The 13,613-nt window shown below is 48.9% G+C and overlaps 1 protein-coding gene across 3 annotated transcripts in view; it reads left to right on the top strand.

Moving 5' to 3' along the window:
- Positions 1-13,613, top strand: part of PACRG (parkin coregulated) — a 578,050-nt gene that overhangs the window by 421,636 nt on the left and 142,801 nt on the right. The window contains exon 5 of one of the 3 annotated variants that reach the window (XM_051855185.2): positions 1,433-13,613. This exon is cut by the window's right edge and continues 19,886 nt beyond it. The exons of the other annotated variants lie outside the window; for them this stretch is intronic. Coding sequence (XP_051711145.1) covers positions 1,433-1,500 — 68 coding nt within the window. The 3' untranslated portion in view covers positions 1,501-13,613. The remainder of the gene's footprint in view (positions 1-1,432) is intronic. 3 annotated transcript variants of the gene reach the window in all.

Below are 13,613 nucleotides of genomic sequence, written 5' to 3'. Positions count from 1 at the left end.
TTTTTGTGTGTGTCTTTTTTTTTTTTTTAAATTCTTTGCTCTTTAGACTGTTGTTTAAAATCTTATGTTTTTTAATGTGTTACCAAGGAGAAAATGTGATGGCAGATTCCATAGTGTAGAATGGTATGCCTCCCTCCCCTCCCCAGCAGCACACTCATAATGATGTCTGCATGCATTCTCACCCACATCAACAGACTTTTGTTCCAGACCTGAAAAAGACAGCCTCCCACTAAACAAATAAGCTCTCCAAAGGATGTGTTTTCTTTGGTGTTCCTGCAAATTAGCACAATCCTATGCTGTGCTGTGTGGGATTTCAGAGAAGCATTTCGTTATTTGTCCTCAACAGAAAAATGTGCAAAAGCTTGGTTTGCTTATTTCTCATGCAGTTCGTTCACTTTTATTTCAATCAGTATCACCGTTTATGGATTCAGTCACATGAATGACTATGCTCTTCAAGTCGAGTTGAATCTGTCCTCTGAAACTTATCCTTTGGTCCAAGGAAACTGATGTATGCAGCCTTAACTTTTTAAAATTGAACCTGAATATTATCAAAGCCGTGTTTGAGAGTGAGGTTTGAAATGAAATCAGGTGTGTTACATGGCAATGTACTTCCTAATACCACTTGGAAAGCCTTATTTATAACTTGGGCCCTGAGAATCTACCCTGAATATGTCTTTGAAACATGCTGTTTTTCTTTTCTTCTTGATTTCAGTTTACTTGGTCTAATGATAGCGAGTGAACATAAATGCCAAATTGGATGGCACTTTCCAGCTGTGAACAGAACTTTATACTTTAAGTACCAATTTGTGATGAAAGACTGCGTCTAGCTCAATTCTCATCAGCATTAGAGGTTTTAGCAATTGCCAATTATTTTTCCAAATTACCTATTTTAATTAAGTAAAATATTGTGAATTTAAGATTATGAAGTGTTCAAGCATTATTTTATCTTTAACTAATTAGTGAGGGAAATGGAAATAATATTTGGGGACATTAAGTGGCTATTTATGGAGCAACATGCTTCTGTGGTTTCAGCGCTGGCATTTAAGGGGAACACGCACTTTTCTTCTCCTATTACATGTGGAGCGTTTGCTGGAGCATATCCCGGGCCAGTGCTTTGTTCTCACAACGTAAATCTGTGCATTAATTGAGCCGAGACGTTCAGGGCACTGAGGATCCCTCAGTGCCCCTTCCAGGCCACACTCTCTGGACCAGACCTCAGCCTGCAGCTCAGGCGGGACACTGATTCCCACCCACAGAGACGACTGCTACCTGTGGTTCAGTTTTGCGATTTCTGCCCTAAGCTCCAGACAAGAGATGCGTACAGACCAAGGAAAACTGGCCCGGCAGCTTACTGCAAGTTGGAAGACACTGAAAGCCATTATTAACTGACATGGGCAACGTGATTTTGAAAAATCTTCCTTTTATATTTCAGCGCAGACTCTGGGAATCCCTCGACCGTTGCTTCAAGGCAGAGATCACAAACCCTTTTCAGAGCCGTGAATCCCCAGCATTCCTCCTGCCGCGCACGGCCCATTAACAGTGGAAGCTCCAGAGGGGACAGGGTGAGCCAGGAGTTCTGCTTGGCTGCTTCAGGGAGAGCCAGTGTTTTGCAGTCTAGCGAACTAATTGCGCACTCCTGATGAGATCATTAGAGGACAATAAAGGAAAATGGAAACAGTTTGCAATATGTGTAGGCAAATTTCCATATAGGATCATTTTTGTTTTGCTTAAATGCTGGGTACAGACTTTCTGTCATGAGCTGGGTTCGTTCTGATTTTTAATGTGCAGCTTGCAGCTTAACCTTCAAGCACACAGTGAGTCAGGCTGGTTTGTGCCTGTGCGCACACAGGCGATAGTGACAGTGTGCTGCTCACACAGGAGAGAGGGTGCTGGGACTCCTGCCCCATGTGTTTCCTTCATCCACCTAATTCTGGAAAATCACGCGAGAGAGTTCTATTTTACCTGCATTTTTGTATTAAGTTGCTGCTTTCAGAATTGTTTCAATTTACTCAGCAGGCAATTTTAGGTAATATATTTTAAAATACAAAAATAATGAATTTTGTCATGGTTTCCAGTGTAGTCATATGAATTCTAGGAGTTTCTAGGAGGGGAGCTTTGTGCATCAGTTTGGATCCCGTATCACTTTGGCAATCTGAAGCACCCAAAATGAATCAGACAACCTGGATGGATGACTCCAATTAAATACAAGGGAAGTCAATAAAGATAAATGCAAGCTACCGTGTTGAACAGTAATAATCCTATAAATACACAATAAGAAAGAAAACCAATCACATCTGGTATGGGGGAAAGATGAGGAGTTCTGATAAGTGAAAACTGAGTGCAATTGGGAAAACAGCCAACTGCTTTCTAACCTATCAGTACAATTGCTATCGAGCATAAGGTGCCTGGAGTAATTCTGCCTCAAAACAGCAAGCCCTCAGCTACAGCACAAGGCTCCAAACACTGAACACAACTTAGGGGAAAAGAACTGATTTCTAACGATGGTCAACCCCAAAAGGCCTTGGGTGGCAGAACAGCGGAGACTGTTGGCACCGCATGAATCCATTTTTCATTACTCTGATGAAATCCCTAGGCAGCCTGCTGTATAGAGAGCAAATTATTTTGATCACGGATCCAGAGGCATAAGGTGTATGGCCCTCTTGCTGGAAGGGTCCCAAAGGAACACAGGCATCATGTGGCAAGAGACAGGAGGTGCACAAGTGCCCCTCTGCTAGGAGGCCCCCAGGAGTTGAGCATGAGGGCTGCACCCTGATGATGTCATCTGACCCCAAAATACCCCACATCCAAGCACCACAGCCAAATGGTTTCCATCAACATAAAACTTTAGGGACTAAGCTCCTTCCTAAGGTCAGGGAGAAAGCCATATCAAACTACAGCGGCAGTACCCAATGGCAAAACTTCTCTGAGAGCAGGCAGGCAGTTCAAGGACTCTGTGGAAGGAGCATTTTAACGTCTCGCCTGCCCAGCAGTGGCGACCCAGCTTGGCTCTGGGAGCACCCCTGGAGTCAGGAAGACCTGAAAGGGGTGCCCTTGACCCCCTGCCGTGGCCCAGCCTCCTCCGTGGGAGCCGTGCTGAGTGCTGCTAAAGCCGAAGCAGCCCTGGATGTCTCAGCCAAACAGGCCTAGGTTCAGCATGGAAGGCACCCAGCGTGGCCACAGCAGTCCTCCTGGAGGGGCCGTGGTCAGGCCCTCACTGGTGCCTTGCCACGGACAGCATGGAAAAGGTCAGCGTCTGATATTTAGGTTCAGCTTCAGAAAGACCATGTGGTGGCCCAGGGACATGATCTGATAGGTCCTCCTTGACTTCCTGCCTGTAATGCTAAGTGGGGAATCCTTTCACCTCCAGGATTGAGGCAGGCAAAGGATCGTAAAACCCAGGAGGGAAAGGAAGAACTGGGTAAGCACACTGATTAGCCAGAAATCACTGTTCTCAGGCCTGCATGTTGCCTGGGCTCACACGCTACCCAGGCTTGCCAGCTGTCACAGATGAGATACAGGATGCCCAGCCACTTTGAATTTCAGATGAACTACACATAATTTTTGTCAATATGTGTCATGCAATTCTTAAGGTGTGCTTATACTAAAAATTATTTTGCTATTTATGTGAAATGTAGAGTCCACTGGACATGCTGTGTTTTATCTGACAACCACGGCATCAACCATGTGCCTGGCACATACATGGCCCATGTCCCACGGTCACCTGCAGGAGTCCTAGCCGACATCTGAAGCTACCACATGACAAAGCAAGCCCAAAGCCCCTGTCTCTGAAACACGGGAGTTTAAGGTACTGGGTACAGTCACTACCCCGGAGGAAACTGACACAGATGTTACTGTTTTCTTGAGTTTTTTTTTTTTTTAAGTTTTATTTTATTTATTTGAAAGGCAGAGTGAGGGGCGAGGGGGAGATGCAATCTTGCCATCTGTTAGTTCACTCCCCAAATGGCCACAACAGCCAGGGCTGGGCCAGGCTGAAGCCAGGACCCTGGAACTCCATCCAGGCCTCCCACATGGGTGCAGGGGCCCAAGCACCTGGGTTTTCTTCTCCTGCTCTCCCAGGTGCATTAGCAGGGAGTTGGATCAGAAGTAGAGCAGCAGGGACTCAAACCGGCACCCTGATATGAAATGCAGTCTCCCAGGTGGTGGCTTACCCACAGTGCCACAATGCAAGCTCCTAACACAAATTTTAAATACACATACACACACACACAATATGGAAAACACAACACACAATGTGGAATACACAACACACATACACAGTTCTCAAAGAGTACATGGAAAATGGATGTCATGAAAAAAAAAAACCAGCATGGATTTCAAAAATATTGGCCAAAAAGTCACCTTCTTACTCCCTTTTACAACATTTCTGCAGTCCCCTCACGTACACACCTCGCCACCCAGAAGTCACTTTCCTTGGCCTGTGGCACCCACACACCCAGGCACAGGGCTGCTTCCCAGCCGGCTCCCTGCTCCTCTCTCCCACACTGAACTCCATCACCTGGCACAAAGCCACGCCTGCATCCCTAACACTATGTACCCGCTTACAAACCCCAGTGAGGGTGCACACTGGCATAAAAGACCCTTCCTGATCCCCCTGCTCAGTGTGTCCCTGGACAATGCCCTGGGCTGGGCTGTAGCCGCCAGCCAGTGGGGACCAGCCTGTGGGATCCAGAAGCTCCAGGCACTGCGTTCAGGAGAACGAGTACAATCTGGGCGTGGGAAGACGGGGAAGTTGGCCTGGGCCCAGAACGTGCCTTGTGTGTTCTAAGAACTGTGAGAGGCCCACATGGAAGCAGACGCCCAGACTCAAGGGGGCGTCGGTGTCTTTGTGTCCCGGGTGCTTTCTGAGCCTCAGATCATACCATGGGGAGACTCACCTGGTGGCGCTGTGGGCATCAGCAACTCAGAAGTTACTTAAACATGTCTCCGACCTGTGCCTCTAAGTGTCACCGTAAATGCACTATGGCAGATCCTATGTGAATCTGTGCGCGCTGTCTCGGCCCTGGGACGAGGCCGCCTGCAGTGTGGACTCCGCCTTTCACTGTCTTGTCCCTCTCCCGGAGGGTTCGGTTCTCTGTGCACATGGGCTGCTGAGCAGGTCTTAGCTTCTAGCCTTCCCTGGGGCTGCCCCCGACACAGAGATGCCCCTTCTACCCATCCTCTGGGGCTCAGGTTTAACAGTGTTGCTTGCTTCCAGAAGTCTTCCTCGAGCCCCTGATGTGGGCCCGGTGCCCACTGTCAGACAGTCGTGTGGACACCACTTTACCCTGCATGCAGCATGCCTGGGGAATATCCTTGCATCTCCCTCTGAGCTGCCATGGGTCCTCTCTTTGGAGAGAGGCGCCTGTGAACTCCTCTGGTCTCCTCACCACCTCTAGGCTCTCGAGGCCACAGGCCCACACACTGAGGTATCCATCATGCCAAAAGTCCCAGGGCACTCCCAGCTCAGAGTGTCAAAAGCAAAATCTCTCCTCTTCCCCCACACCTGCTGCTCCCCCTGCCTGGCCTCCGCATCCACGCTGGGACCTGAGGCACCTGGAGCCACTTCAAACTTCTCTCTCTTCCCAGGCCAGGTGGGCACAAAATGCTCTCAGAGTTGCCTCCCCTCCACCTTGTGTGCCGTGGCTCTTGTCCTTCTATGGCCACTGCCCAGCTCCCACTGGGGCGCTGTCCCCTTGGGCTGCACACCCTCCTCAGTCCCGCTCCAGGCCCTTGTGTTCATTTTCCACCGTCAGTGGCCTAACACAGCCCACGTTCACGATGGTGCAGCTCAGAGTTCAGTCTGCCGGGTGCAGTCCAGGTGTCTGCAGAGAACCTCCCTGCCCGCGCTGTCCCAGCCTCCATCCCTCGGCTCACAGGCCCCACGTCTAGCCAACACCTCTGCCTCTTGCCAGCCTTTCCTACTGTGTTGCCTCTGACCTTGTTTGGCCTTGCTCCCGTACTGAGGACGCCATGATGATGTCAGATCCATGCAGAGAACAGCAGCATCTTCCCATCCCAAGTCACCAGGGCTCGTGTGTCTGCACAGTCCCTTTGCCATGGCTGGGGCACGCCGAAGGTTCCAGGGCCAGGCTGTGCACACCCGGCGGTGGGGGACAGGTGTCTCTGCCTGCTGCAGCAGCACTGGAGTGCTCTAAGATGTGTTGCTTCGACTCACCGTCACTCACAGCGACCTGAGGAATAACAGCCCAAACTCCCCAACAGGGGCCATCACGCTCTGCCTCCTCGGCGTCTCCTCAGGTTGATCTTGAGGATTCCGCCCCTTCCTGTGTTCCCTGCTGTTTTGTCCATGCATCTTGAGTGTCAAGTGGCTCTATGGAAACTGTCGCTAGACCGGGAACCACTGGGGTATAACTACTCCCTAACTGACAACTACGCCGATACTCAGCATACTGATGGGCTTTTGCCTTGAGATATCTACCAGGCACTAAGAATCCATAGGAAACAACTACAGTCCTTGGAAAGCGCTAAAGATCATAACACTGGCTGGTTCTCGTTAGACTCTGCAGATGGGACGTCTTGCTCCTTGGCATGAGCGTGTGAGGCAGGAGCCATCCCTGCCCCCAGCTCGGGGAGGACAAACCCAAAACAGGGGAGGCTGAGAGTCCACGCACTCCGCGTGTGGAGGCAGGACTGGACCTTGCGCCCCTCCTTTCTGCCTCGAGGTGAGATGAAGCTGCTGACTGCCTTCAGGCCGGCCTCCTTAGTCACATCTGGAGGAGACACTGAGATGGACTTGAGAGGGGAATTACAGTAAAAGCAGCCACGGGAAGATGGTGGAGGGAAGCAGAGAGGGTTTTTGCAACTGCCTGTGCATGCCTGGTTGAACTGAACCACTAAACCCTGCTCACCCCTCATTACCTGTGTCTGAGGACGGGCAAGAGGCTGAGCTGATGAACCCTTAAAGAGCAAAGCCTCCATTTTTATGCAAATAGCCAAGAGCAGTAAACCCTGGAGAGAGACTCCAGTGGAATGTGCATTACTGAAAGGCCCAGCAAGCCACAGTGTTATTCAGGATTAAACTCCTGGCAGCGACAACGTTTTAAATTTGTGTTTTAAATTATTTTTAAAATGAGAAGAGGTAATGGCAAAATATAACCTTGAATTTCACTGCTTCAATAATGCGTCACTATCTCGAGATGACTTAAACATTCCATTCTGAATTACACATTATTAGGAAATAATACTGCTCCTCCGACGGCAGTACTGAAAGCTGAGGGCCTCTGACTTGAGTACCGTCCTCCAGCTCCACTCACCCTCTTTAGCTTTAGAAATTCATGTTGGGAGCCAGTGCTGTGGCGTAGCAGGTAAAACTTCTGCCTGCAGGACCGGCATCCCCTATGGGTTCGAATCCTGGCTGCTCCACTTCTGATCCATCTCCCTGCTAATGTGTCTGGGAAAGCAGTGGAGGATGGCCCAAGTCCTTGGGCCCCTGCACCATGTCAGAGACCTGGAAGAAGCTCCTGGCTCCTTTCTGGCTTTGGCCTGGCCCAACACTGCCAGTTACAGTCATTTGGGGAATGAACAAGCAGATGGAAGATCTTTCTTTCTCTCTCTCTCTCTCTCTCTCTCCTCTCTCTCTCTCTCAACTTTTAAAAATTATTTTTAGGCCGGCACCGTGGCTCAATGGGCTAATCCTCCACCTTGCGGCGCCGGCACACCGGGTTCTAGTCCCGGTCGGGGCGCCGGATTCTGTCCCGGTTGCCCCTCTTCCAGGCCAGCTCTCTGCTGTGGCCAGGGAGTGCAGTGGAGGATGGCCCAAGTGCTTGGGCCCTGCACCCCATGGGAGACCAGGAGAAACACCTGGCTCCTGCCTTCGGATCAGCGCGGTGCACCGGCCGCAGTGCGGCCAGCGGCAGCGGCCATTGGAGGGTTAACCAACAGCAAAAGGAAGAGCTTTCTCTCTGTCTCTCTCTCTCACTGTCCACTCTGCCTGTCAAAAAAAATATTTTTAAAGATTTATTTATTTATTTGTTTGAAAGGCAGAGTCACAGAAAGGCAAAGGCAGAGAGAGAGAGAGGTCTTTCATACGTTGGTTTGCTCCCAAATGGCCACAATGGCCAGAGCTGGGCCAATCCGAATCCAGGAGCCTAGAGTTTCTTCCAGGTCTCCCATGCAGGTGCAGGGTCCCAAGGACTTGAGCCATCCTCTACTGCTTTCCCAGGACAGCAGAGCTGGGTCGGAATTGGAGCAGCTGGAACTCGAACCGGCACCCACGTGGGATGCCAGCACCTCAGGCAGCAGCTTTACCTGCCATGCCACAGCGTGGGCCCAGATACAACATTTTAACATCTAATTAAAAGTTGCATCTGTTTGGCATTCCATGGTTGTAAAAATGTTATTATTTTTAGCTAAAATGAAGGAAATTGATGGACTCTCAAAGGAAAAGTTATCCTATCCTTATTATAGTGGCACTTACGCAGTTAGAAACAGCAGCAAGTGGTGTGTCATGTTTATGTGAAGAGCACTGGACTGGGTCCCTGGCTATGGACATGAGTCCTGGTGCCATGTCCCCTAATTTGTTTTTCTACCTTCATCAGAGATTGTGTTAAGTATTCAATAGGACAAGCATTCTGCTAAGTTCCTTCTAGATAGTATCTCATTTACTCTTAACAAGATCATGAATGAAGTCAACCAAACTATTATCCTATCTAGATTCTCTGCACGCTGGGGCACTGAAGGGCCTCCAGGGTCGCTCTGGCAGTGGAGTGCCAAGGGACGCCTTCCTCTCATGCCTGCTGATTGTCTTGGAAGAGCCCGGGGTGATGATCCTAGCATGTGTGGACGCTCTTGGCTCTTTCCCCTCCATCTCCTTCCAGTGGCCCCCGACGCTGCTACGTTTCCAACACTGCGCCTTCTTCCTCTACTGCTTCCTTGATGGCAGCACAGGGCCTGCCCACACCTGACCAGCCCCTCTCACCGGGAGGCTGGCTCTCATCCGGGCGGGGGTGGGGAGGGTCTGTTAACCTTCTCCCTCTCTTTAATTTTTCCCTTCAGTTACTTTATTTGTTTATTTACTTGACAGATAGAGTTAGACAGTGAGAGAGAGAGACAGAGAGAAAGGTCTTCCTTCTGTTAGTTCACTCCCCAATGGCTGCTATGGCCGGAGCTGCGCCGATCCGAAGTCAGGAGCCAGGTGCTTCTCCTGGTCTCCCATGGGGTGCAGGGGCCCAAGCACTTGGGCCATCCTCCACTGCACTCCCAGGCCACAGCAGAGAGCTAGACTGGAAGAGGAGCAACCGAGACTAGAACCCGGCGCCCATATGGGATGCCAGCACTGCAGGCCGAGGATTAACCAAGTAAGCCACGGCGCCGGCACCCTTCAGTTACTTTTGCCATGTACCTAAGAACAGTTATTAGATTGAGACCCCCCGAATCAAACAAATGTCTCTGCATGCATCTATCCTCTGTCAAGTTCAAGACATGGGCTTGTTGTCACCTCTGTATTTTTGGGACTCTGTGGTTTGAGAATATTGCTTGATTTTGACAGAGCTGATGCTTCCAGGAAATTCATAGGATTCTGCAGCCACTGGAGTCCCCAGGAAACTGTGGTAGCTAACCCATCCGCTTGGAAGCTGTTACACAGACAATGTCACAGTGCCCCCCTCTCTGTATCCTCTCTGGACCTCAAGATGTCTCCACCTGTGTTTCATTCAAGGATATTTCATTTACTGCAGAGTCAGCGCAAACACATTCATGTCCCTTTCCATGCAGAGTCTCACAATTCACCAAGACTTAGGTGAATAATTACCTTTTTCCTTTTCATGTACCATACTCACTGAAAGGTATTAATAACTGATGTGTCTTTTTGACTAAACTTTAACAAAGCAGCTGGTTTATAGAAACTTAAATTACAATGTGCACAGTATTGACATCGTGGAAGGAAAGTTAGGCATTTTAGTAATTAAGTTAAACAGTTGTTTTGCCCCACAACTCAATATTCCTTTCAATTTCCCAACCCCAATTCAGAATTACTGAACCTGAACTTGCTGAGAACATACACACTTAGCTGAATACCACCCCCTCCGCTGAATGTGGGGGGAACAAAATTTCTCTTCTCGGAGGAGTTCCTACTACACACTTTGGTTTTGTTTTTCTTCCCTCCTCAGCTACCATATTGAGCACTGACTATCTTGGGCCTTCTCCTAGTCTCTTTCTGACTATCACTGTGTTCGCTCACAAGCACTGTGACATGGCAGGCCACTGAAGGTCACAGTTAGGACACCGCAGATCCAGGGTTCCGACGTGCGAGTCAGCTCACATGGCGTCTGCTCCGTCAGGAAGGTGCTGCACATCACTTCATCAGCATCCTGTGCATTTGCCTCTCCATTGCGTCCCAGACCCCAGTGAAATCCCCTAGTCAGGAGCTCAGGGTCTGGTCGTTCTTTTTCTTTCTCTTTTCTTTAATGAGTTTTCTCAGTTCTTTTTTTGAAAAAGATGTATTTATTTGAAAGACGAGTTACAGAGAGAGGTGGAGACAGAGAGAGAGAGAGTCTGGAGCTGGGCCAATCCAAAGCCAGAAGCCAGAAGCTTCTTCTGGTCTGCCACTTGGGTGCAGGAGCCCAAGGACTTGGGCCATCTTCTGCTGTTTTCCCAAGCTCATTAGCAGGGAGCTGGATCAGAAGAGGAGCAGCTGGAACTCGAAGCGGCACTCACATAGGATGCTGGCGCTGCAGGCCAGGGCTTTAACCTGCTGTGCCACAGTGCAGTACCTAGTCTGGTTGCTCTTTACTGACCCTACCTTGTAGTTTCTCCTGCATCTGAATCCTCTCCATCAGCAGGACTGATCTTTTTATCACCCTAAGACACGCCATATTTGCATTCTTCTCGTGGAAGTCTTACTTAGGATTATTCATTTTCAAAGTTTTATGAAATATTTGTATCATTTCTTGGTTTCCTTTTGGGTTTGGGTCTCACACCCCGCCAACTGTCACATCAGATTTCATGCACTCCCTTCTAGAACATTCCATTGGGGGGCATGTAGATATACTCATTTATCCAACAACTGAGTGCATTCCTTTCTATGGCTCTAACATATGCAACTGGTTCTCTCTTGATGGACATTAGGTTATTTCAAGGCTTTTAAAACAATTTCATGTGTCATGTTTTGTGTGCTTGTGTGAACATGTCTGAACAATGCATTCACAAGAATAGAACGTACATGTTTCATTTTTAGGCTGATACTGAACTTGACCCCTTTCATCCTCCCGAAGTCTAAGAAACTTTGGCACAGTCCACATCTTCTTCTTAGCATTGAGTATGTTGGCTTCTGGAGTTGGGAGTGGGCTGTTCCTTGGCTCTGTGGCTACCTGGACCCAATAGCAGTTATTATATCGTGCATGGACTCTCAAAATCCCAGGCCAGTTGTTTAGAATTTAGGAAAGGATGAAATCTGTAAACATGCCTTTGGTTTAGCCATGATAGTATGGCAGAGGCCTCCCCACGGTTAGAAAGAAAAAAAAAAACACTTATCCTGGAAATGAAATGTGGTCATTATCTGCTGGCCTGCAAATGTTTCATTTGTAGCTGTTCCAGCTTCTGCTTGTTAGCAGGGAGTGATGGTGTTAACCCCTGCCAGACAGCATACAGCTCAGTACGTGTGTGGAAGAAATATTAGGTGCATGAAGAAAAACTAGTTAAACGTTATCAGTAACTATTACACAGAGGCAGTAGTGTATCAATTCCCATAGCCGCCATGTAACATTGGAATATCCGATCAAATGCACTCATATAGCTATTTAAGGGAGATAAAGAAGCTAAAACCATATATAAGGAAATATCTCTCTTTGGGGCTCAGACTTTTGGATAAAAATCCAAGTGGGCCTTATGCTGGCATAATAATAATAATAAAAATAAAGAGTGTTTCCTGGCCTTGGTTCATGAATCCCACTACAATAGTAGTATTTTCTCAAGTGGATTTGCATGAAATCTCAAGTAAGTCTAGATGTTTTCATGCAACAGGCCTAACGTGCACACTTGGTCAGAGGGGTCAAATGCTGCTTACCAGGGGAAATGCGTGTCTTCATCAGCAGGAACGTCCATCAGTTAGGGTCTGGGACTGCTGGGCCACAGCCTGAAGGACAGCTAGCAGCCACCAGCCAGCTGCTGGGGCCAGGCCAGCTGGGAGAGCCACAGGAGCCCATTCACCCAGCACTGGGCAGGTGGTGACCTCCAAGAGGACCATCCTGTTGGGTGGGATGTGGTCCAGGAGCGGCAGGTGCAGGTGACCTTGGAACTCAGTCGTCATTATCTACATGGCTTCCAGTCCCGTCAAACCCTAGTAGAACCATGGTTCTCCGCCGTGGCTGCATCTGAAATCACATGGGAAGATTTATAAGTTCTGATGCTGATTTCTGTTTCCCTTGGCTGTGCAGTAACCCCAGTCCCACTCCGATGCCTCTAAATGATCTGAGTCGCATGTGGAACACGGGCTTTTCAGCTCTCATTTGGTTCTGCTAGTTTCTTCCTCTCCTGCTCTCCCTGATCCCATGGGAGAATAAATTTGGACTCAGCCCATGCAGGTTACCCGTATGACCAGTGCCTGCCTGAGAAGGACCCCAATCCACGCTGTCAGTCGGTGCTCTGGCCCCATCTTGCCTCCTGCAGATCCAGGGGTGCGGTCTGAGCACAGTCTGGGGCATGGGCGTTCTGAGAAGCTGCCCAGGTAGGGCCATCCTGCAGCCTCCCCTAGAACAAGCACAGTAGGACGACAGCCAGGCAAGGTCAGCTAGATCTGGTCCCCAGAGCTGAGCACCAAAACAGACCCTGGCCGTGTCCAAGCCAAACCCTGACACTGGAGTCACAGACAAAGGGCAGCTGCAGAGCCTGGGTGACCTGGCAGGGCTGACGAGGGCTGGCGAGGGCTGCCCCGTGTGGGAAGAAGGGCACCTGCAGGACTCAGCAGAGACCTCGCAGTAAGAGCAGCTCCAGTTCTCCCGAGCCCAGCGGCTGACGGGATCCTGACCTGACCAGGTTTCACTAGGAAACGAGGGCGGCTCTGCCTGCAGGTGGAGGGTATCCAGAACTCCAGCAGGGAGGGACTGGAGGAAGTTAAACCTGATTTCTTTCCAGGTAATTGGCTGCGTGCTGGGTACACAGGCCAAGATGCAGCGATCCACTCCCACCTGGGGCCCCCAGGCATCTCCACACCTACCTGCCAAGGCCACTGCTTTGCATCAGCCCCTGTTCTGAGCCAGATTTCAGTTCTGAGGATTTTAATAGTACAAGAAGTATTATTGTCCATATTTTATACGCCTTTGTTCTTACACCTAACTTTATAATTGTATCTTATAAACTTAGAAATGGTCTGTGAGTGGTTTCAGAAAGTTTTAGTGGCATATGAAATACTAAAATTTATAAGAGAGTTTATACCAAAACAGATTTAGACTTCAGACTGAATTCCTTTTGGTGTGAGTTGTAAATTTTATTGTCAATACAAAGGTTGATAAATAATCACAAAGATCCATTTTCAAGGACAAAAAGAATTTACAGGTCTCGGTTATTATTTTAAATCTATGAATACTATATTTTAGAGGCAAATAGATGTTTTGGTTCATTATTTAAGTTGCCATGAACCAAAGAGCGTTCTTTCTCAG

Source organism: Oryctolagus cuniculus, chromosome 5 (assembly GCF_964237555.1).
Source record: "Oryctolagus cuniculus chromosome 5, mOryCun1.1, whole genome shotgun sequence".
Lineage (NCBI taxonomy): Eukaryota > Metazoa > Chordata > Mammalia > Lagomorpha > Leporidae > Oryctolagus > Oryctolagus cuniculus.
The sequence above is the reverse complement of the archived record's forward strand: the minus strand, read 5'-3'. Positions and strand labels throughout refer to the sequence as shown.